Source organism: Panthera leo, chromosome A1 (assembly GCF_018350215.1).
Source record: "Panthera leo isolate Ple1 chromosome A1, P.leo_Ple1_pat1.1, whole genome shotgun sequence".
Taxonomy (NCBI): Eukaryota; Metazoa; Chordata; class Mammalia; order Carnivora; family Felidae; genus Panthera; species Panthera leo.
This window is the reverse complement of record NC_056679.1, coordinates 66,065,437-66,091,174: the sequence shown is the minus strand read 5'-3', so window position 1 is coordinate 66,091,174 and position 25,738 is coordinate 66,065,437. Positions and strand designations below refer to the sequence as shown.

Below are 25,738 nucleotides of genomic sequence, written 5' to 3'. Positions count from 1 at the left end.
CCTGTGGAATTTGTCTCCGGTTATTTTCTATTCGCACCATTCTTTCTATGTTTATTAATTAAACTCTACTGTTCCTTTCCCCATGCTTATTTATGTTGTAGGGATTCATGAATATTCATTTTATTCTGTGGGCTATAATACATTACCATCATTTGTTTACTTGCTCGACTTGTTCCAGGTTGAACACTGCAGTCTCCTTCGAGTTGATTCCTCTATCCTTTTACTTTCTGGCACCACAAAATGTTTCAGCTTCTGTGTTTGCTTTTTCTGCTTCAGTGCTAGAGTCAACTATTTACCTAAGAAAGAGCTCTACTTCATTTTAATGGAAAAACCAAGATGCTGGGGACCAGATGGAGTTTTAATCAACAAAGTGACCACCAGAGAGGAGAAAAAAATAAGTCATTGGCATTTAGTGTCAGGTAACAAACTGTATGTGAATTCTTGACACCAAGTATAAGTCATCTGTTGCTGTGTAACATATCACCCTCAAATTTAGCAGCTTAAAACAACACACATTTACTATTATCTGACAGCTTTTGTGGGTCAGGGAATCTGGGCATGGCATAACTGGGTCGTCTCTTTCAGGGTTCCTATCACTCCACCATCAAGGCGTAGACCAGACTGTTGTCATCTTAAGGTTCGACTGGAGAAGGATTTGCTTCCAAGCTCACGTTTTTGTTGGCAAGATTTGCTTCTTTGTGGGTTGTTGGCCTGAGGGCCTTGGTTTCTTGCCGGCTATAGGCTGCAGACGACCCTCAACTTTTTGCCACACGGGCCCCGCGAACAAGACTGCTTGCTTCATAAATGGTTCAAGCTGAGAAGGCAATAGAGAGTTCGTTAGCAAGATGGAAGTCAGTCTTTTACAACTGACTCACAAAGTGGCATCCTGTCATTTTTTCCATATTCTCTTCTCTCTCTGCTTTTGTGCAATACTCATTCTCTTTTGCCTCTGACTACCTAAAACGGCTCTTGGTATCCTCCTTTTCTTACTTCAGGGCTGACAAGAAAAATATTCTACCATGGAAACCAAGATGACACACGACCACATAGATCACGTTCTAGAATTAGCCACATTTTTTTTTGAAAGGTAGTTTCTACAATGGATGTTTGGCCAGATCTCTGACATTGAATGTGATAATGGCTGCCGTTAGAAGATTAGTAGAGAATTTTAAATTGTTTGCACCTGGCGATAGGGACCGGGTGTCTACTCTTGATGTGCTATTACCTTTATTTAACAAAGACGCAGAGCTTCTGAAGCTGGAGCAGACTTTAGAATAATGCAGAGACCAAACTCCAACTCTCCTTGCTCTCCAGATGAAGAAACCGAGACCTCGTAAGATAATGGTAGAACTGGTATGTCACAAACCCTAGAAAAGGATAAATCCTGTGTTCTTTCCCCCAGAGAGTACTTCTATAGCCAAAAGGATAATTTGTTCTAAACTAGTAGGTTTGCTAAGGTTTCATTCCTTCATTCATCAAACTGAATTGAGCAGTCATTCTGTTCCTAACACGTGCTGGGGATACAAAGATGAATGAAGCGGTGTCTCAATGCTGATGTAACACAGAGACTAGGGGAAGATGGACACGTGAACGCACCATCTGACAAGAAAAGGGTCTAAGGGGGTGATGCACAAGGTACCCTGGATACAAAGAGAGAAAGCCAATACAAGTCACTTTTTATTGTTTTCCTCACACCGAAAAGACAGATGGCATCTCTTTGGCATGTCACAAATGTTGCATTGGTCGCGTTGGAAGTCCCTATCAGTGGTGCTTATGGGCATTTTGAGTTGGGCAGTCTTGGCTCCTGTCCGTCGAATTCCAGTGACCGGCATCTCCTGGATCAAAAACAAAGTCCCAGCACCAGCAATGGCGTGTGCTGCATTGGCTGAGAAGCCCTGCCTAAGCTAACAGACAACAAGCGTCTACCTGCAGTAACGCGGCTGAGCTCGCTCTGAGAAACAAACAGAAGCATAATGGTGCTTTCCAAATGGTTTGAAGCCCTGAAAATAGGAGTGTAAATCTGGAGCAGATGATTTGGGCTGATGATTAACTACATTAGCCAAACACAAACACAAGCATCGCATTCTATAAAAATAGCAAAGATCTCACCGTTTTACAGTGGCATGTTCTTAATTCCCTATCTCGCAAATTTGGCTTTGGATCCGGGTAGACTGGTGTTTGTTTTTGCTTTGACTTTGATGAATGAGTTCACTAAGCAAAAACATAAACAACAGAGAAAGAAAATGTTTACCTCACTTATGCACGATCAACGTCACTCATCTTACAGGTATAAAACAAACGCGTAGCTCATGGATGATTCTAGTAGTTATGAAAGCCAGGGCCTCCGCTAGATAATTATATGAGCAATTTTATTTTATTTTATTTATTTTTTTATTTTTTAATTTTTTTTAACGTTTATTTATTTTTGAGACAGAGAGAGACAGAGCATGAACGGGGGAGGGTCAGAGAGAGGGAGACACAGAATCCGAAATGGGCTCCAGGCTCCGAGCTGTCAGCACAGAGCCCGACGCGGGGCTTGAACTCACGGACCGTGAGATCATGACCTGAGCCGAAGTCGGCCACTCAACCGACTGAGCCACCCAGGTGCCCCATATGAGCAATTTTAAAAAGGAGAATAATGAACATGTATTGTCTCCTAGGGCTGCCATACCAAATGACCACGACTAGGTGGTTTATAACAACAGAAACTTACTCTTTCCTTTTCCAGACACATTCCGATGGTCTGACTCAGGACCTTTGTAATACTGTTTCCTATGCTTGGAACACCACCTCCCTCCTCACCCCCGAGTTCTGATGTTCTTGCCATTGTTCCCACAGCCCTGTCACTTTCTTTATCTCAGTATGTCCATGTGCTGTGGATGCAGGAATCACGGCTCTCCTCTTCTTCATTACTGTGAGCCTGGTGCCTACTGCAGGTCCCAGCGTACAGCAGGTGCTTAGCAAACTCGTTTTCAAGGAATGAATCAATAAGAAGGCAGGAAAGGAATAAGGAAGGAAGAACAGATGGAGGGGCGGGAAGGTCAAGTTACTTTTATGTACTAGATGTGCTAACTTGTTTAGTTTTCCCAACTGCTGGATCAGATGGGTGTTAGGAATACTATCTTCATTTTATAGAAGGTGACAATAGAGGCTCAGGAAGATGCATGTGTCCAAACTGCTTTAAAACCTTTTTGGAACAATTATTTAGAAAGAAAGAAACTAAAAAATGAATTGTGTGAGGTTGGCTGTGGTAGAAAAGTCTGGAAGGAAAGCCATGAACTGTTACTAGGGTTATCCCTGAGTGATGGATTGTGCTACGACGTTTTTGCTCTCCTTCCTCATTTAATGATTTTTTAAATGAAAGACTATTTCACAAGTGAAAGGCAACTGCATTTGGTCTAGACCACAGTGGGGTAGAATCATCTCCTATGGAAAGGGGGCAAGTGTGGAACACAGGACAGGCCAGAGTTGCAAGGAGAGAGTAGTTTCACGTACTTTGTGTTGTGAAGTTTGAGGTTAGACCCAGGAGTCAAATGACTTGTCAGTTCATTTTTGTTTGTTTGTTTCCAGTGTAAAATAGGAATGGTGTTTAGCCACCAATGCTACTCTGTGCTTAGTTTTCAGTAAGAATCAGAAATGTTCTGTGTGTTTCTAATTCCTGCAGCCAGTTTGGCTTTTGAGCCTCCTGAAGCAAATGTTGTTCTTTCTGTTATGTTGCTATCGACAGCCCCTGTTTAGTGCTTCGGAGGGAAAAAGTCCTTCCTCAGTACCCTTCCTGCTTCTGGAATGGGAATAAGTACCTCACGCTTTTAGCTTTCTTCATGCTAAATTTTATTCAGGAGGGTAAATGTACAGCTCCCAAGATTTTCTCCTCTGATTTATTTACTTATGTTTCTTGGACAATTTTAACCAGGGGATTGAACAGATAATCAACAAAGTCCTTCTCATTATGCTGGGCCCACCTGCTCTCTCTCACTAATGGATTAAACACGGCACTTAGTGTCTGGTAGGGTTCCGTATACACTTATCTACATGCAGCTCTTGATACGCCAACCTTGGTGGTCTGACTTGTCCAACATTGTTCCCTTCCTGGGGGGAAATGAGACTTGTGACTGTCTTGCTGTTGTCCTCTATCCTATGTTTGCTTCCTGAGAATGGCGGCTCTATTTAGGCCTCCAAAAGATAACCTTGTTCTTACAATTTTGGAATCTTCCCATCTGAAAAGTGTAAAGCAGGTGCATTAGTCTGGGCTCTGCAGAGAAACTGAACCAATAGAATGTGTGTGTGTGTATGTGTGTGCATTTATACATGTAGAGAGATGTGTATATTTCTCTCTATACATATACACATGCATATACAGATACACATATACATTTATCTATGTCTATATCTATATACACAGTCTCTTATCTATCTATTATCTATCTATCTATCTATCATCTATCATCATTTGTCTGTCTATCTATCTATCTATCTATCTATCATCTATCTCCCTGCTTATCTTCCTATCTATAGAGATTGTAAGGGATTGCGTCACATGGTTATGGAGGCTGGCAAGTCTAAAATCTGTAGGGTGGGCCAACAGGCTGAAGACTCAGGAAATAACTGACGTTGCAGTTCAAGTCCAAAGGCCATCTACTGGCAGCATTCCTTCTTGCTCAGCAAAGTCAGTCTTTGTTCTATTAGGGCCTTCAGCTGATTGGATGAGGCCCACCCACACTATGGAGAATAAATAATCTGCTTTACTCAAAGTTCACCATTTTAGTAGAGATACATATTCCTTATTTTTCCCTGGCTTATCAACTGAGGTTGTTTTGACATCTTGTGACATGCTGAAGTGAAATTTAGTTTTAATTATGTTAGCGTCTGCTGTTTCTCTTTACAATTACCAAGGGAGAAGATGGATATAATGGGGAGAAAATTACACAGGAAGCATTTTGTTAAAAGAGTAATTAGAAGGAAACAAGTGAAGCAAAAGAAAAATGCAGGCAATGTGTACATCTGCTTGGCTCCATTTTTGAGACCATTCTGGTTCTGGATAATTTTCTTGGGTTCTGGCCCCGCTGAGGTCTTTTCTTCTCTTTTCCATCAGATTTTCTAACACTTCTGCAACTTCGAATCATTCCTTGGGAGTTTTCATTTGTAAAACTTGGGCATTTAGCTTTATTTGAAATCTAGAAGGTCCACCTATGTTTTGGCAAACAACAAGCCAACATTTGGCAGAGGCGTTTTGGAGCCTGACCCACTGCCCCAAGGTACTGGGGATCATGGTGATCTGGGGTCGTCGGAAAACCAGCCTAGGGTGATTTGGCTGGCATACAACTGGCCATTCCATTGAACTGGTAACCTTTGGAAATCCGTGAGCAGTAGAAGATAGCAGTAGGACTTTGGATTTATATTGGTAACTGACTGCCAACCAGATTTCACACAACGTTGCCATCTTAATGCTTTGGAAGTTAAAAAGGGATGCTCAACACATCAAATCCAAAATACACCATATGCAAATATCTTCTCTCCTTTACGGCTACTGTTTCTATGCCTTAGCACATTCAAATTATGCACCTTACCACCAGCTCATACTTGAAGGAGATCCATGAGATCTGTACATGCCATTGTAACATCTCTGAGACGGATGAAAGTGTTGATAACATGCCAGAACCCGTTCCAAAAACAACTAGCGTAGAAAACACCTCTTAAGCCCTGATTTGATTAATCTGGATTGCACTTTACAGGGTTCAGAACAAGGTCAGAAGATAGGGTTGGGTAACAGCACCATGTCGTTGAAGGTAAGTGAAGGTTGATGACAGAATGAATGGAGAAGGAGAAAGGCAGAGAGAAGAGTTGATTGGCAATGCTCAGAGGAATGCAGGTGCATTACACCCTTCTGGGAGAAGCATGCTATCTAGGCCTTCTTTCATACCACAGACTCACCATGCAAAAGGTCCCTGGGCCTTTCAGACTAATCTTTGCCTGGATTCTGAGAAGGTGCCATGTTACATTGTTTATAAACAGGTTTAAAAGAAAGGCTTAGACAGTGAAACCATGTTTCCCTCTTGCTTTGAGGCATGGTTACATCTTCTATTCTCTACGGCTGTAGAGTGGTTAATGTAGAGTGGCTAACAATACACATTTAATGGAAATATTATACTATCAATGTCATGACATATTCCATTAGAGTCTCATTTTATATTCTTACTTTCTCTCCAAATTTTTGCATCTTACACTTTGACAGGCACTCTCCAACGCACTGAAGTTTACACTCTGATGTGTTTTTTGAGTTTTGGCTTTAAGGATGAAATCACTTCTTGGGCACTTGTGTGCACCACTTTCGGGAGTGGAGATGATGCAATCATTCAGGATTGATTTGGAAACATATAACAAAAACATTAAAAACAAACATGCATTTCAACACAATAGTCCTACCTCTAGGCATTCAACCTTGAAAATGATCGGAGATGAATATAAAGGTTAATTGATAATGATGTTTGTTGCAGAATTATTAGTAGAGTTGAAAAACTGCAAACAATACTAAGTGTTATAGGGGAATCAATTAAAGCAATTATGATAACATCACAATTATTTATTGTACCGTGAGCTATTGCATAGTCCTTAAAATCAGATGAGAAAGTGCAAATAATATATTGTTCAGTGAAAATAGATTATACTACAGAACGTAACATGATCACAGTTTTGTTTAAAATTATGCTTATTTCCTGAAAAACGATTGAAAGTATAAATATCAAAATGTAAACCACAGTTATCTTTGAATAAAGGAATAATGGGTGAATGCCTTCTTCCTTGACTTCCTTAATACATTATAACCTTTCTATCATGAAATGAAGCCTTCCTTCCTAAGAGGGTAAATGTGAGGTCAGTGCCAGAGAAGGCCACAAGAAGCCAGATGGCAAAAAGTTAGACAAGATTTCATACACAGATGCCTTGATTTTGCTGCACAGGGAGAGGTGGGTGTGCATGAGGAAGGGGGGAAGGAAGGGAAGATCAATGAATAATCCCAATGAGGCGTTCTTGAGTAAGATGCTGCCTAGGAAATCTCCAAATGTAAAGAGGAGAAACAAGTCTCAGGGAACCCTCAGTGAAATGCATGAGTCAGACTGCACCTAAAATAGACCTAAAAGAACCCAAACAGAAGGATGGAGCCTGAACACAGGCTGACACAGGAAGGAGACCAAATCTCCAAAATGATGTTTCCTGGGGTCTGTCAGGAGCCGGGATGCTGGGACCTCAACCCCACAAGGCAGGTGTCATGGACTGTAAGACTTACAGGGGCCGGGGGCGCAGGGTATGTGGGGCAAGAACTGGTTGTGAGAGCTTGGGGGGTTGTGGGTGGATTTAATGCAGAGTTCCTGGAGTTCCTGGTCTTTTGGGATGAGCTTGAGATTTGAACTTTGAGGTGCAATCTCCTCATTTTATACCTGTTGGCATCTTAAAAGATTTTTTTAAATGAATAGACTATTTGTTTAGAGTAGTTTTAGGTTTACAGAAAAATTGAGCAGAAAGTAGAGGGATTTTCCATGCACCCCTTCACCCTGGCCTCCAGTTTCCCCTATCATTCACATCTTACATTAATGAGGTACATTTATTACAATTGATGAGCCAATACTGGTACGTTAGTATGACTAATGTCCAGAGTTTACATTAAGGTCCAGTCTTTGTGTTATGCATTCTATGGGTGCTGACAAAAGTATCCGCCATCACAGCATCATTCAGAATAATTTCACTGCCCCAATGATCCTCTGTGCTCCGCCTGTATTCATCCCTCCCTCTCTTCCCCTGAGCCCCGGGGGGATCTTTTTACTGTCTCCACAGTTTTGCCTTTCCCAGAATGACATATAGTTGGAGTCATATAGTTTATAGCCTTTCAACTGACTTTGTTCACTGAGCCACATGCACTTAGGTCTCTACGTGTCTTTTCATGGCTTGATATTTTAAAAAAAATTTTGACCAAAATTTTTATGGATATAGCATGCAGTTTGTTTATGCATACATCTATTGGAGGACATTTTGGCTGTCTCTAGCACCTTTATTTGTTTCTACAGCTTTACTGAGATATAATTGATATATAATGAACTTGTACACATTTGAATCTGACATTTGATGGACTTTTGCATACCTATATACCAGCGAGACTTGCCAAATTCAAGATAATGACTGTATCTACTACCCCAAAGTTTCCCAATGCCCTTTTTTCAAAAATTTTTTTAATGTTTATTTATTTTTGAGACAGAGAGAGACAGCATGAATGGGGGAGGGTCAGAGAGAGAGGGAGACAGAGAATCCAAAGCAGGCTCCAGGCTCTGACCTGTCAGCACAGAGCCCGACGCGGGGCTCGAACTCACGGACCGTGAGATCATGACCTGAGCCGAAGTCGGACGCTTAACCGGCTGAGCCAGACAGGCGCCCCCCACAACGCCCTTTTATAATTCCTTCTTCACACCCTTACCTGCCACCCTGTCCCCAGACAAACACTCTGATTTCTGTCACCTGAGGATAGTTTGCATATGCTAAAAGTTTATATAAATGGGATCATACAGTATGAATCCATTTGGTCTGACTTCTTTCATTAAGCACAAGGGAGGGGGAGGCATTTCCCCTGGATTCTGTAGAAGTCTAAATTTCAAGAAGTTGGCAAGTCTCCTGAGGATGCTGACTAATATGTAGCCAGAGATTTGCCTTAATATCAACTATCCCTTCATTAAATATCTCCTTATATTCGCCTTTAGTTATGAAAATAGCCCAAACTGTTTTTTCCTTCCGAGTCATGTTGCAAAAGAGTCTCCACTCTCTTTAGTACAGACACGAAGCATTTTCAGTCTAATACAATGAACCTTCCAAGCGCAGTGGACCCTCCGAATGCTGCCACTTTCTGTGACTGCCATGTTTTGATACGACTGACATGATTTTGACTGAGTGAGGCTTTCAGCCCTTCCTTAGCTCTGTACTTTGACAACTGCAAATTGTGGAAAGGCTTTTTTGTTGTATCATTAAATGGAGAATAACAACGGATTATTAAAATGTGTGTACTATAATTCCAATTTGATTAAAAAGACTATTGAGGAAATGAATAGTGATATTCATCTGGAATGATAAACAGCAAAAGATTTATTAGCATTTTTCTTAATGGTGAAAACATGAGTGATATAATTTTTCTTCTTCATCCTTTTGTGTTTTTTTTAAATTTTCAGAAATGACTGTGTGCCGTCAGAAATAGTGTGAAAAAAAATTTTATATCAAACCCCAAATTTGGGCTTTAGATTTGCAAGAAATCAGCACTTTATTTGGAATAGCTCCCATCTCCAACTAACTTGAACCCTAAGGCAATGAGAATCATTACTTATCATCCATCAGTCATTCATTCACTTACTCCTCCAACAAATATTTTTTATTCACTTGCAGGGTGCCAGGCTCTGTGTTAGATGTTGGATATAAAGATGGGGCACCTGGGTGGCTCAGTCGGTTAAGTGTCCGACTTTGGCTCAGGTCATGATCTCACGGTTCATGGGTTCAAGCTCCATATTGGGCTCTGTGCTGACAGCTCGGAGACTGGAGCCTGCTTCAGATTCTGTGTCTCCCTCTCTCTCTACCCCTCCCCCGCTCACACCTGCTCATCTCTCTATCTCTGTCAAAAACAAATAAACATTACAAAAATAAAATATAATAAAGATGAACAAAATAGCCACCCCTTTCCCTCGGAAAGATCTTTATAGAGTTAGTCAATCAATTATCCAGGTCACATCACTGGTTTGAACAAGTCAGTCAAGAGAGGTGATTAAGATTTCAACTAGGAAGTTGGCCTTGAACGGGAAGGAGAAATGTGCTGCTCTTGGTTCCCAAGGGTGTGAAGCCACTGCGATGGCAAGTGGCGTTCTGTATGATGCTCATGCTGGTGCTTCCATCGGTCAACTGCAAACACCAGGAAGGGCCTTCACAGTGATTCAGGTCAATGGCAACTTCTGTTCTATCAGTGCGCATGCCCACTCCATTATTCTAGGGATTTTTTAAAGTTAATTTTAACTTTATGCTACTTGTGGATTCCCATGCAGTTGTAAGAAATAATACAAGGAGATTCCATGTGCCCCTTAGCCAATTTCTCCTACTGGTAACATCTTGCAGAACTCTAGTACAGTATCACACATCCTAGAGAGTTTAATGCTAGGTAAAGGGGAAAAGAGACAGCTTTGACTCCTCATTAAACTTGAAACATAGCAGGTGCCTCTTCCTTTCTTAGCAGGATTCTGCAGCACTGGCTCTTTCTCTCATACTTTAATATAAAGACCTCCCTCAAGACAGATTTTTCTTTACATCTTAAAACATTTAAATATTTCCAGGTTCTGGGGACCCTGGAAAGAAAAACTTCACCTGTGAACAGTTAGTATGTTCGAAGGAAGGAGAGTGATGGAAGGAATATTCCTGAAGGAGATCATTCAGCTGTGCACAGTCTCCAGGGAGCCTGAACAGTGGCAGCTAGAAGGGGATACAGTCTCCAGCCACTGCTGTGGGGCCATTCACAAGACAGCGGCTCTTTCTTTTGCAAGAAGATGAGAAGCCACACTTAGAGACTCTAAAGAGTTCAGTTCCAGGCAAAAATCTAGGAGGGGAAGAGAGGGAAAGTGGTCCCAGGAGGAGGCCTACCCACCTCCCAATTCAGAAGGAAGTAAAAGGAAGTCCCTTGGTCTTTCCATAGCAGTGGAGATGAAAGCAAGTCAGGAGGCCACTTGGATGCTCAGCGGGAGTTTTAGTTTTAAAGTCACAGTGCATCTTTGTTCTCATTCACAAATGTATTTAATAAATAGTCTTGAGCAGATGCTATCCATCCATCCGTAACTGTTGAGTTGGCAGAGAGACAAGAATTAAGAGTGACTTTTAAATAGGAGATGCTTGAGACAAAGATGAGAGAGAAAAAAGTATCCCCATCAGGAAGGTGATATCTCATATTTTACTTATCCTGATTGCCTAGCGTCAGGAAAAAACACTGCACTGTGGACCAGGAGACGGAGGCTTTGTTGCTAACTAGATGGGCGGGCCTTGGTTTTCTCAATTGAGAGTCTTGGTCTATATGATTTTTAAACTTCTTATCCAAATCTATAATTTATGAGAAGATATAGGTCGGAGACCATGGGTAGCACTAACTGTAGGATAAAAGGAGCTCTTGGTACTGCCTGACTCAGGTTCACCTTTACAGAAGTAGGCTCCCCTCCACCCAGTCTGGAATTTTCAATGAGACTAAGCAGAGTTCAACATGTCACTAGAAATTAGCTAAGGCTTGCATGATGGTGTCTCCCTGACTTCTCTTTAGTGTCTCTTCCCCATCCATGTGACCCACACCAACTCTCCATCTAAACCCAAAAGTTTGAGCATGTGGTGAGGGTGACCTAGTTGTGAAAAGAGAATGAGCTTATAAGCTTTGATGCCCAGTTTTACCACTGTATTGTGTCCCCTGTTACCAAACTTATATGTTGAAGTCCTAACTAACCCCAGTACCTCAGAATACACCCCTGCTTGGAAATAGGGCCACTGCGGATCTATTGAGATGTAAGATGAAGTTGTATTCGAGTAGGGTGGGCCCCTAAGCTAATATACTGGTGTCCTTATAAATACGGGAAATGTGGATACATATGCGCCCATGAGGAGAGGGCCATGTGAAGACTGAGTTGTGTTGCCGGAAGCCAAGGAACCACCAGAAGCTGGGAGAGGGTCCCAGAGTAGATCCTTCCCCGTTGCTTTCAGAAGGAGCCTAGCTCTGCCAACAGCCCGATCTCCAACTTCCAGCCTCCAGAACTGTGAGAGAATAAACTTCTGTGAGTCGAGCCGCTCAGTCTGTGGTACTAAACTCTTAAAACTTTTTAAATGCTTCAGTTTATCTTTCAATAGTTCCTCATGACAGCCATAGCAAACTAATATACCATCTGTGCGGACTTGGGCAACTCATACAAATTCTATGAGCTCAAATTTTCTCAGTGGAAATTAAAGACAGACAGGGAGGTTGTTTTTTTCTTTCTTTCTTTTTTTAATACAAGGTGTTGTTTTTTTGAAAGAGAGAGTGCAGAGAGGGAAAGGGGGGCAGGCAGAGGGGAAGAGAGAGAGAGTCTTAAGCAGCCTCCACACTGAGTGTGGAGCCCAGTGTGGGACTAGATCCCCACGACCCTGGGATCATAACCTGATCTGAAACCAAGAGTCGGACACTCAACCCACTGAGCCACCCAGTCTTCCTGATGTAAGTATTTTTCTTCAATGTACTTTATTTACTCTTTAAGTCTTCACCCTCCATGGCTCCCAATCCCCTTATGCACCGTGACTTTGCTTCTTCAAGTGCAATTTTATATTTCCTCAGGCCTTCAGTGAGGACAACCATGTTTCCACCAACAACAGTGCTCACCCCTCCATCATTTCTGCATCTTCTGCTGAGTTCTGACCTGGCCTTCAGATCACCGCGCTCAAGATGGAATCCATTTCCATGGCGTCAATTCAATAGATTTTGTGACTATAAAAATAATGCTATTATAAGCTTCTTTCATAACTAAAGTGAAACCAAAACCTCCATGAAATTATCTTGTTTTGTCTGTTTTCCTTCTTAGACCAGAACATTTTTTAGAAATGAAAACTTCATAACAGAGAAATTTACATTTAGTAGGCAGCTGTCTGCCATGATTTGCAAGAACATATATATTTTTTTATAGCTCATGAAATGAGTTGGAAGTTTAGAGTTATTCTTTTAGGCTGTGTGTGTGTGTGTGTGTGTGTGTGTGTGTGCGTGCGCACTTGGCTTATTAAAAGTAGCTGAATTCGTGCAGCTGAGATTAAATGAGGAGGTCATTTTCAAAGAGAATATCAGACAGACATCACGGTTAGATGTTTTTGACAGCAGTTATAAAATAATGAACATGGTATGAAGCACCAGATTCAGGTCAAGTATTTTTTGAAGAAGATTTATTTATTTTTCTTATTTTTAATGATAGCTCATTTTTATCAGCTCTTAAAACTAGTATGAATGGTTTCAAATTTGGTTTACCCATAGTCTATGTGGCTTATTTAAGATTTGTTCATACATATATTTGTTATAATTGATTCCTAAATTCCAAGGCTAAGAGAATTAGTATACCTATAAACACAACATATCATTTAATTACTCTTGCAGACTCTAAGAAAAAACAGTTCTGGGGCACCTGACTGGCTCAGTTGGAGGAACATGTGACTCTTGATTTCAGGGTCATGAGTTTGAGTTCCAGGCTGAGTGTAGAGATTATTTAAATAAATACAACTTAAAAAAACTTAAAAAAAACACAGTTCGTTTCATTTCTAGGTAGTAACATTGCATTATGGATGAGAACATTTTCCATATGCCAAAGTTAGAAGCACTGATGTAGTTTCCAGAAGGAAACATATTATGAAAAGTACTTATAATTAAATTCTTGGATTAAATGTGTGTATGTGTATATGTATGAATGTGTGTATGTATATGTGTGTATTAATTGATAAATCCTGGGATAAAGATTCAGTGGGGAGGACTTTTTAGTATCCTAGTGGAATTTCCCCCCACCTTCCTGGTTGTCCATTGAAATAGAGGAATTATGGGCTATTGATTTAGAAGGTAATGGCTCTCCAAATTGAAAATGACATAATAGGTCAGACTGCAGTACAGAAATTTAAAAGGTTGACCGTGGCACCAATGGATTCTTCTATGGAAATAATAGTAATTACAGTCACTCTTTGCTGAGTACCTACTGTGTGCCAAGTTCTGCAAGGCAATTTATATGTGGGGTCACATTTAACCCTTAAAATTAAACTTGGTAGATATTATCATCTTGGATTGATGGATGAGGAAGCTGGGGCTAAGAGAAGGTAACTACGTTGTCCAAGGTCATTGAACTAGGAAGTAGCAGGGTCAAGATCAATAAAACCAATCTGGGTTGTGCCAAAGCCATAGTGCCTTTATAATACTTACAGAAAAAGTTCCTCTACATAATGCCATCCTCACAAATGCCCATCATTCTAAATTTTTTAACTTAAGATTTTTAATGTATGATTAAAAAGATAAGTACTGTATAGGCATGATTCAAAATTCAAAATGTACAAAAGAACAAAAATAAGTCTCCTTTCCTCTCTGATTTCCCAGCCTTCTAAGCTCCCTTCCCAGAGACAGCCACTCACCTTGTTTTCTGTGTTTATACACTACATTTACACACAGATAGACAGGCACAGTCTCTCTCTCTCTCTCTCTCTCTCTCTCTCTCTCCTCTCTCTCTCTCTCTCTCTTTCTGTCTTCCCCCCAACACCTTCACATGTAAATGCCAGCACAATGAATTCATAGTTATGTACCTCATGTTTTTCACTTGACAATATATTTTGGTGATCCTTCTAGGGCCCAAACAGTCTTAGTCACACATTTATAAACTCTGGTGGATTTGTTAGTACTAGAGTTGTCCAGAAGAGTTTACATTTTCAGCCTGTATACTTTCTTGCAAATTTGTAAGTGGTATTTGCTGGGTTTGATAAGAAGTGCGCAGGAAAGGGAGTGATTCCCTTCCTTCCAGAGATCCATATTTTTATGATTTTTAGTTTATTTATTTTGAGAGAGAGCATACATGAGCGTGAGTGGAGGAGGGGCAGGGAGAGAGAGAGAAAGAGAGAGAGAGAGAGAGAGAGGATCCCAAACAGGCTCTGTACCACCAGTGCAGAGCCCAACTCGGGACTCAACCTCACAAACCACAAGATCATGACCTGAGCCGAAACCAAGAGTCAGATGCCCAACCAACTGAGCCACCCAGATCCCCCACAGATCCATATTTTGAAGGAGGAGTAGCTATATTACCTACCCAAGTAAGTCATTAAATTATACAGGTACACATTAAAAAATCGAAGTTGAATACCTGTTACCAGGGTGAAGGATAAAACCCAAAGGATAAAATAGGGCTTGGAGGGCACCAGGGTGCATAACAAATGAATATAAAGATGTGCAATGCAAAATCTGAAATGAAAAGATGTGTTTGATGTATAAAGACAGCCTTAAGGAAAGACTATCCAAAAATGCACCCAGTAGGGGAAAACTGCATCCCACTGAAATACCAGAAAGCCACACAGCTCATTCCTAACCCTTAATTCCTCTGAAGAACAATTTACACCACCAAGAAAAGGAAAGCTCTTAGATGTAGAAAGCAAAACCCTTATCAGGACAGATGCCCAGCATTTAGGAAACCATTTGGACACAGGGGAAAAAATAATCTCTTTCCTGCATGATATGGCAGCAGAGAATAGATCAAAAAGCGTTGGGCAGAGGAGTCCAGCAGGGACTACAAACTGGGAGGATTTTCACATTCGGAGACATGCCGAAAAGAGCAGGCAACTCACTGACAGGCAGAAGAAAGATGCGAATAATTTTTCTGTCTTAGCCTTAGCAACAGCTCTAAAAACATTTACAGACCCATTGGGTTGCTTACCAGGCTTAGAGACATGTGTGTCTTCCTCCTTTGAGTGTGTGAAGCAGGCTTGCATTCTATCTTCAAAGTTTTGCAAACCCATCCTGCCCCATTCACTCACAAACTCCCCAAGCATCTGATTCAATTCACTTCCAGGAGCACACACGGAATCCTTCTCACATACAAGCAGGTTCTAGGGGCCAAAATGCAAAATGGAAATATGTAGGACATTCTTCTCATTAAGATGCTTCCCTCTACTGTAAAACAAATTGCTTTTTAATAAGGCACTTTCTACTTTCAGATTACTTAGCTCTATGATACACAGCCTCCTTCCTCTCTACTGGGTTTCAGAACATTTCTTAGAATAGTCCTTGATTCTATGGCTTCCACTAGCTGTAAATGATCTCAATTTGCCCATGAGATATCTCCTCCTGGATTTTGCTCTTTGTTTTCCAGCAAAGACTTTTCCTTTTGTAAATAAGGCAATATATAATTACAGCTATGCCCATGATGTGACAACGTCTTAGCTTATCTTGGCTTGGTCCTTAGATTTCTGATTACTTACACTAACTTCTCAGGAATTCTTGGATTTTTCTCTCACACCTGGTTTGCTCACAAACAACGACTTGGCTGCCTGTTTATTACCTTTGGACTGACGCAGGAGTATGTGTGCATCTATCTATCTATCTATCTATCTATCTATTTATCTCTCTCTCTCTTTCTGTCTCTATATCCTATATATATATATGTATATACATATGTATATATATAGTTTAATAGAGACAAAAGTGAACTCTTGCATTTTGACCCTGTTACGGGCTGAATTGTGTTCTGTCGAAATTAACATGTTGCAACCCTATCCCCAGTACCGCAGAATGTGACTGTACAAGGAGTCGGGGCACTTAAAGAGGTAAAGTGAAAATGAAGATGTTGGGGAGGGTCCCAGCCCAGTCTGATGTGTGTCCTCATGAGAAAAGGAGATCTGGACACACAAGGAGACATCAGGGCCTGTGTGCACAAGGAGAGACCATGAGGCGAGACAGCGAAAGGACAGCCATTTGCATGCCAAGGAGAGAGGCTTCAGATGAAACCAGCCTGGTGGCACCTTGGTCTCGGACCTCCAGGCTCCAGCACTGTGAGAAATAAATTTCTGTTTTATCGTGCCATTGTGTTAAGGCAGGCCTAGCAAACTAATACAGACCCCAGAGGCAAGTCCATAAGAAAAGAATAGGGGGGATGGGGAGAGTGGGGGCACTTGACTTTGAAGCAGCTGCATGAAAGCTATGCGAAAGAAGTGTAGGGATTTAGGATGATTTTAAATGCAACTAAATGCTTGCAGACCTTCCCCGTAGGGGCTCTCTTTACAGAACCCCTGTCTTTGACTGCAGCAGTCTTGGCCACGAGGCTTGCTTTTGCCAATAGAATGTGAGCAGAAATGAGGGAGGTAGTGGCCCATCACTGACTTCTTTGTCAGAATATGAACAGTATCAAGGGAGTGAGGAAAAGATTCTCCTTTACCCTGAGTCCTGTGGGGGTGGGGGGAGGGGAGGCATTGTGGAGCATAACTAGAGCTGATGGGTGGTAGACGTTGTTTCACAAGCCAATGAGATTCTTGAGGTCTTAACTGCCACGTGACTTAGCTTGGGCTAACAGATACAAAATTGATGAGCGATATGGCTGCTAAGCAAAGCTCATGAGCTATTTTTTTTACGTTTATTTATTTATTTTGAGAGAGAGAAAGTGAGAGAGCAAGTGGGAAGGGACGGAGAGAGAGGGAGACCAAGAATCCTAAGCAGGTTTCATGCTGTCAGCGCAGAGCCAAATGTGAGGCTTGAACGCGTGAACTGTGAGATCATGAGCTGAGCCAAAATCAATAGTCAGATGTTTAACCGACTGAGCTACCCAGGCGCCACCTGCCCCATGAGCTAATTTGTTAGTCGTCTTTACTCAGATTTTATCAGGAACATTGATTTAACTTACGGGAAACATGCATGAAGAGGTCAAATGGCAAACTGAATTTTCCAGAAAAAAAGAGTACAGGCTAATGGGAGGATTTAAAATTAGGTCATATGAAGGAAAAATGGAAGGAACTGAAGAAATGTGGTCTGAAAAAAGAGAAGATAGGGACAAAATTCTATGGAAAATGGACTGGACCCATTCTGGGGGAGCTGGGGGGGTAGGTTATTTCCCAAGGGCTTTTGATGGAAACATTGGTGAAGGAAATCTTCACTGTTTATATTCAAATTCAAATTGTGTTAAATTTTAAATATGAAATAGTTATTAAAAAGGAAGAATTTCCTAACCTTTAGAACTATTTCTTCAACAGATGTTGGCGAGGATGCAGAGAAAGAGGATCTCTTTCGCATTGTTGGTGGCAATGCAAGCTGGTGCAGCGACTCTGCAAAACAGTATGGAGGTTCCTCAAAAAACTAAAAATAGAACTACCCTATGACCCAGCAATTGCGCTACTAGGCATTTATCGAAGGGATACAGGTGTGCTGTTTCGAAGGGACACATGCACCCCCATGTTTATAGCAGCACTATCAACAGTAACCAAAGTATGGAAAGAGCCCAAATGTCCATCGATGGATGAATGGATAAAGAAGATGTGGTATATTTATACAATGGAGTATTACTCAGCAATCAAAAAGAATGAAATCTTGCCATTTGCAACTATGTGGATGGAACTGGAGGGTATTATGCTAAGTGAAATTAGTCAGAGAAAGACAAAAATCATATGACTTCACTCATACGAGGACTTTAAGAGACAAAATAGATGAACATAAGGGAAGGGAAACAAAAATAATATAAAAACAGGGAGGGGGACAAAACAGAGGAGACTCATAAATATGGAGAACAAACTGAGGGTTACCGGAAAGGTTGTGGGAGGGGGGATGGGCTAAATGGGTAATGGGAATTAAGGAATCTACTCCTGAAATCATTGTTGCACTATATGCTAATTTGGATGTGAATTTAAAAAAATGAAAAATAAAACAAGTTAATAATAATAAAAAAAGAACTATTTCTTAAAGGGATTTCCTTCCTAGAGGTGTTTAACCAGACCCTGGTGATGGATATCTCATCAGAAATAGTAAGGGGGGAATTTGTTGTTGGTGGTGATGTGGTGTGGACCAGTGGTGGAGTGCTAGATCGGACATTTTTAGCAGTGTAGCAAATCTTATAAGGAACTTTTAACATGACAGTGGTATTTAGTAGTCTACATTTATTTTATATAGTCATAACATGTAACTTGTATAAAGCCAGTCACTATAATGGTGAGACTCTTCTAATGAACATAAAAAAATTGAAGTGAGCATAATTACTCATCAACTGTTATCAAGTAACTTCTCTTTGCCAAGCACTGTTCTTAGCATGGGGGAAAGACAACATGGCTAAGTTTCTTGCTCCCCTGGAATTTATACCAGAATAGAAGAGACAGACTGTCAGCAAGTAAACCAATAAGTTCATTTTAGATAGTGCTAAGTGCTCTGAAGGAAAACAGTGCCAGGTAGAGTAGGTGGCTGGATGTGGACACAATAGAGTGAGAGGGTCCTCTCTCACATCCTAACGTGTGAGCTGAAACCTAGGTGACAAGGAGGATTGTGAATAAGAACATTCAAGGCGGAGGGAGTGGCAGAAGAAAGACCAATGTGGAAATGAATGCAACATGGTTGAATACTAGAGTAATTGCTACGTTCTGTGATTGCAGAACAAGAGGGAGAGAGAGGTAGGCAAGGCACAGATCGTGGAGGACCTTACAAGCCAGTTCTTCTCGAACTGTCCATGGTGAAGAACTTAAAAAATCGTTAAAAATTTTTTTCAGCCACAGGCCAACTTGCAATCCAACGTGACTAGTTTGCAGCCTGTGCTACCAGATCACGTCCACGCAAGCTTGGCAACCCCCTAACTAGACCTCCTCTTCAATGAGATGAGTCCACTGATCACGTGCTTGAACGTTGTGCCAATGCCAAATTGCCATGATAGTTTCTAAATGCTGGCTCTCAATTTCTCTCCTTATTATATTTATTTTGATGCAGACCAGGAACACATGTTTGTGGATACATGGCCCACACTTTGATTAGTGCATGGAAAGGACCTTGGAGTAAAATCCTTATGATGACCTTGGATTTTACTCTAAGAATCCAGAACCACTAATGAGATGGTGGTGGTGCTCTTGACTAAGGTGAGGAGGACTAACGGGGAAGAAAATTGGGTGGAGAGAGCAAAAGTTTACTTTGAAACGTTAAGTAAGAAATGTCTAGATCTCCGAGTGAGAGGCCAAGTAGGAAGTTAGTTATATGAGCCTAGGGCTCCCAGTTGAGGTCAGGGCCAGAGTTGTAATTTTGGGGAGTCATGATAGCCTGCATTTAAAGCCACAGACTAGGTGAATTACCTAGCTAACATTGTTATGAAAGAAAAGAGAGCCAAGGGCCTAGGTTTGGGGGCATTCCCACATGGGAGTTGTTGATTCCATCAGCGACATTATCTAAGAACTTTGAATCTGATATTTTTGGAGCCAAGGCATCACAAAACACAGAACGGAATCTCAAAGTGGCACAATGCTGACATGAAGTGGGTCAGCAGGTACACATGGAATGAATAAATGAGTTCAACAACACCCTCCCAACTCTGAGATATTGCAATTCTTATGTTATTCAAGTTTCATATTCATGACATAGAGGGTTGAAGAGTGGCCTCCAAGAAGTTATGTCCATATCTCAGAACCTGTGAATGTGACCTTATTTGGTAAGAGGGTCTTTACTGATGTAATTAAGAATGTCAAGATGAGACCATCCTGGATTATCCAGGTGGGCTCTAAATCCAATGACAAGTGTCCTTACAGGAGACACACAGACGAGAGGCAGACAGAAGAAAAGGGGCCATGTGACAATGGCAGAGGTTGGGGTGACGCTGCTTCGAACCAGGGAAACAAGAATGGAGGCAACTGCCAAAAGTTGGAAGAGGCAAGAAAGATTCTCCTCCGGAGTCTTCAAAGAATACAGCTTCATCAACACATTGATTTTGGACTTCTGCCCTCAGAATTATGAGAGAATAAATCTGTTATTTTAAGCCACTATGTTTGTGGTAAATTGTTAAGGCAGCCCCAGGAAACTAACACACATGGAGTCCCTCAGCTGACTCAGTCCCAACATTTCTACATGAACTGTGCTTTATTCTAACCCTGCGGTTTTCTACTGTGGCTGCACATTAATATGGCTTACAGAACATATAGCAAATACTGCCCTGGCCACACCCTCAGACATTCTGCTTCCATGGGCTCGGGTGGTTGGCTGGCATTGTTGCGTAGTCAGAGATGAGAACTGCTACTTAGTCACAATGTCAAGGGCACGACACAGAAATACACAGGGGAGGAACATCTATACAAAAATTGTTTTAGGGGCCCCAGGGTGGCTTAATTGGTTATGCGTCTGACTCTTGATTTCAGCCCAGGTCATGATCCCAGGGTTGTAGGATTGAGCCCTGTGTCTGACTCTGCACTGAGTGTGGAGCCTGCTTAAGATTCTCTCTCTCTCTCTCTCTCTCTCTTGCTTGCTCGCTCCCTGCCCCTCTCCTGTGCTCTCTCCTAAAAAAAAAATTTAAAAAAAAAAATTTCTTAGGAATTTTCTTCGGAACGTTCTGTATCTTTATGCCCAAATATAAAGTATTCTTAGAAACTGTCTGAAGCAGTGTCACATTGGCTGTCTACACAGACTCTTAGGGCAGTAAGTCAGTCCTGTTTCCACCACGAAGGGGTAAACAGAGGCTCTAACAGTAGCCATCATTATTGACAGGATGCTCCCCTTGCTGCCCTCAGGAGCACGGGGGAGGCATTGTGTTCTAGGTTGAAGTTTGACAATGCTTAACTTTAAGATAAATCAAAAGCTGCCCCTTGCCACCCCTGGCTCCAAATTGTTCCACTGCCTTCCTTACAATCAGATCATTATAATTTTGAATTTCTGGTGGCATGCTACTTTGTGTAATTTTTCAAAATCTGCTGCCTCGATGTGCTGAATAGGAGAATAGTACATTCTTATTTGGAGGGAAGAGGGCCCTTAATTGTGGAACAAAGCAATTCCTTGTACGTCAGCCCTAAATAAATGTTTCTTTATTTCTGAAGTTGTGTGACCTCCTGTAGTGGTCTTTCCAGCACGTCAGCGAGTAGTCAGGAGTGAATTGTAGTTAGCTATGCGCGCTTGTCTGTAAAGGCCTTTTAACAACAACGAGGAACTCACTGCATCTACTGACTCCCCGGGAAGTCTGAGGTCACAAGTTTGGCCGGGGCACATGAGCCCAGATAATGAAGATGGTTTTGCCCTTTTGAGACAAAGCCAGCAACTGTATGGACTTCATTATGCACTTTGGGTCATGTGCTAACAATGAGGGTTTCTCTAATACTAATCCCCCTAATGATGGCTTCTCCCAGCCCTTACAACAAACCTCACAAGGCCCCGTGGTTTGGCAAGCCAGATAGAATAAAGGCAGCACGGTGTTTGGCTTTTGAACTGAGTTCAAGGCAATTAAAGTTATGGGCTAAAGAGGAAAGGAGGGGGTTTAGAAATACCAGTATAATAAGTAGGATGACTGCAGTACCCCGTAAATTAACTCAATTAGACAAAGCCTGATTTAACGGGGGAAAGATGGTGAGAAGCGCTACCCTCATTAAATCTGGCTGTTAGAGGTGCTCCTAATGGCTTTAAATTTGTTTTAGCCGTTTGGATCATATAAAATAGTCTGTGCGTGTGCACGTACACACGTGTACACACGTGGGCTCTGCGATTTTTGTAGGTATTTTTTAAGGAGGAGAGCACTAGAACGCCAAGCAAAACAATATCAACTCCCTCACCCTCAAAACCAAAAATCAACGGAATGAATGCTCAAGAGCTTAAGAGTGGAAGACAAGGAGAAAGGCAGAGTAGAATCAGGGAGTGGAAAGCAAGAGCGGGTTCTTCTGCTGATAAAGCCATGAGCCCCCTTGGGTGGGGGCTTTTGCTCAGTTGCCTGGGCTGTGGAATCCTGCCTGGAGCCTGGGCACAGTTCCCCAGGGTCTGCATGACCGTGAACAACCTGGTGAGCAAGGAGTGCTGCCCGCCACTGGGTGAGGACCCGGACAACATCTGTGGCTATCTGGAGGGCCGGGGCCAGTGCGTGGAGGTGCAAGCTGACACCAGGCCCTGGAGTGGTCCTTACATCCTACGGAACCAGGATGACCGAGAATGGTGGCCAAGGAAGTTCTTCCACCGGACCTGCAGATGCAGAGGTGAGGCAGGTGGACAAGACGCGGGCATGCCTTGAGCCGGGTCAGGGGACCCCAGGTGGGAAGGGAGCCCCTTCTCAGAAAGAGAAGAGGCTCTTGGAAGTGTTAGACCAGGCTTTAAATGGCCAGCCAAGTTTGTTTTTCATAGGCAACGAACTGGGTAAGACTGATGTCTTGGTTATATTTTTCACACCCTCTAGGACATCTAGTTATAGAAACCAAATGAATAGTCCATGGGCCAAGCCTGGTTATGTGAACTCATGCCAACATGCCATTGGCTTGTCTGTTGGAAGGGGAAGCTAACGAGCTCCAGAGTCAGCTTTGAACCTCAGAGCAAGTCCTTTCAAGATTGGTTTGGTGGCCTCTCCTTCTGAAATGGGTTTGCGCTTGTAGAAGAGGGGGTGGGTAACCTTGGCATCTAGAAGACAGGAGTCAAAGGCAGGTGTTCCGCAGTCCTGGTCTCAGTGTTTCTCATGTTTTGAACGGGGCTCAAGCAGAGTACATCTTGCTAGCTAAGGTTATGCTTGGGTTGTCACTTGGGCAAAGTTGGAGGGATGTGGTGGGACCGAGCTTCAGTGAGCTGGGGAAGGAGAGTCATAAAATAACAATGGCTTTTTCTGCTGTTGTCTGGGTTGGATGTGGGCATTTCAAGATTTGCCCCGTGTCCCTCTTTCAGACCTTGGTGTCTCTTTTGACTCAATTCTTTGAAATCTCTGGGCATTTCTTATTCCTCCGGCTCTTCTGAGCCTTCCCAAATCCTTTTCAGTAGTGCCTCTCTGTGTTCAGCAGCCATGCACAGTGGTGATAAACACTCAAAGGCTGGCAGGGCATTTGAAACACAGAAAACACAAGTGGTAACTTTAGCAAAGCCCTTGGCCACTGTTCTACAGCATCCAGCTGCATAGGAAGCTTTCCTTTTTATTATTTTTCACTCATGTTCTCATATGATGCTGGCACATAGGAAATACAGATAATTGAGCTATGCAGGAGCATAAAAACATAAACTCAGGAAATGTACAAAGGACTGTGATGTCAATGTAGGAATGATGTTAGTTTTTCTAACTTGTAAAAAATTCTGGCTGTATACATCATTTTGTAGCCATCTGGCTAATTCTGTGATTCAAAGCAACCGTTAGGTTTGCCTCTGGTATTCATTGTGACAAAAGTTTTAAATAGCATATTGAACATATACTATCCATTTTTTTTCTAAGCTAATTGAGCATTTGCTTCTATAGACATTATTTCACGGATTCTCATGGCCTTTGTCTGAGAAGCAGTAGGTTTCATATTACCTGTGTGATTGAAACCACACTACATACTAACTTCTTTGTCTATGACTCAAAAATTCTTCTAAAATACTTATTTCTAGGCCAACCAATGATAGAGTGGCACGGCTTACAATGGTTGGGCATCCCCATTTATAGAATCTGGGAGCAGAAGGTATTAGGCAATCACATATAACTCTTACTTCTTCTTATCATCATCTACTTTATATTTTTGACCTGGCTAGCAAGTGTTTTGTTTTGTTTTGTTTTGTGTATTGTTTTTTGTTTTTTTAGGGGGATGGAAAGGACAGAGAATGGCAGAATAGAAGGGGTAATTTTAATTTCCCTTTCCAGAAGAAATGCCTATAACTAGTTCTCCGGAAGTGACAGGAAATTCGGGTAACAGTGACCTGCTTCCTAACATAAAAAGAGATCTCCTGCTCTGAGGAGGATGAACATATGCCTGAGAGGCAGTAGGTCAGAAACAGGGTTTGGCCTATAAGTCCAGACAATAAGGACATCACATGTCTGTAGACCAGTTCAAGGAAGCAGTTTTCTCAGTGTGTATGGTCTTTGTTTCCTCCTCCATGATTTGATCTGTGTAGACTCATTGAGGACCATAGCTCTTTCCATATGAACGTTGGATGGCTCCACTTATGTTGGCCAGGCCAAGTCCTAGTGGCTGAGCTGGAAACCAATTTCGTATAAACAGTAATCACCATTTTGTGATGTGTCATGAGTCCCAAAGCTAGCCACATGACCTTCATTCAGCTTATTCTCCCCCCAGAGTGAGTTGCTTGTCTTCCAAGGGAAGTTTTTGTGGTTTGGGAGGCAGTCTTCAGAATCTAAACCTGACCTTGAACACCCAAAAGCCCTCCTCTCTGGTATCCTCATAGCTTTTTGTAAATAGGGATCCTGGGATTCTTCTAGGTCACTCAAAGGTTATTAAAAAAAGAGACGTAGTTTAACTATGGAAAGCGGACTATTGATGACCCTGAACTTTGTTAATGCGATGGAAAATTAGATGCATCGTTTACCTGTCAATGGACATTTAGATTTTTTCCACATCTTGGCTCTTGAAAGCAGTGGTGTAATAGACATGGGGATGCTAGTATCTCTACAAGATCCTGATTTTCATTCTTTTGGATAAATACCCAGAAGTGGAATTACTGGATCGTATAGTAGTTCTGTTTTTAATTTTTTAGGAAGCTCCATATTGCTTTTTCCACAGTGGCTGCACCATTTTGCATTCCCACCAATAGTGTTCAAGGATTCCAATTTCTCTGCATTTTAGCCAAGTGGTACATACGTCCAACTGAATACTATTCCGTCTTAAAAAAGAAGGAAATCACACAATACGTGATAGCATTGATGAACCTAAGGGGCATTATACTAAGGAAATGAAGCAGTCACAGAAATACAAATGGGCTACTATTCGACTTTTGTGAGGTATCTAAAATACTCAAATTCACAGAATCAAAGAGTGGAATGCTAGTTACCAGGGGCCCGGGGAGTGAGAAACAGAGAGTTACTAGTCAACGGACACAAAGTTTCAGTTGCGCAAGATGAACAAGCTACTGTACCACATTTACCAAGGGTCAACAATAATGTACTGGACACTTAAAAATGCGGTAAAGGGTGTAGATTTCATGTTAAATATTCTTACCCCCCTAAAATAAAATTAAAAACTAAAAAATACCCCATAGTCTTCACGACCTCGTAGTTGGTAAATGATATTAACCTAGGAAAGAGAAATAAAAACAAACTCTGAAGGGGGAAAAAAACCC

General features: G+C 41.8%; 1 protein-coding gene and 1 long non-coding RNA gene across 3 annotated transcripts in view; one reads left to right on the top strand and one right to left on the bottom strand.

Moving 5' to 3' along the window:
- Positions 1-340: 340 nt before the first annotated feature.
- The window catches only part of LOC122214203, a 38,979-nt gene continuing 13,581 nt past the window's right edge, over positions 341-25,738 (bottom strand). For both annotated transcript variants that reach the window (XR_006199789.1, XR_006199791.1), the window contains 3 exons: positions 2,110-2,211; positions 1,226-1,367; positions 341-814 (listed from right to left, as the gene is read on the bottom strand). This is a non-coding gene — a long non-coding RNA (uncharacterized LOC122214203). The remainder of the gene's footprint in view (positions 815-1,225; positions 1,368-2,109; positions 2,212-25,738) is intronic.
- DCT (dopachrome tautomerase) overlaps positions 22,380-25,738 on the top strand; it is a 34,259-nt gene continuing 30,900 nt past the window's right edge. Inside the window, exon 1 of the mRNA XM_042928950.1 lies at positions 22,380-22,689. Within this exon, the coding sequence (XP_042784884.1) occupies positions 22,395-22,689 (295 nt within the window). The 5' untranslated portion in view covers positions 22,380-22,394. The remainder of the gene's footprint in view (positions 22,690-25,738) is intronic.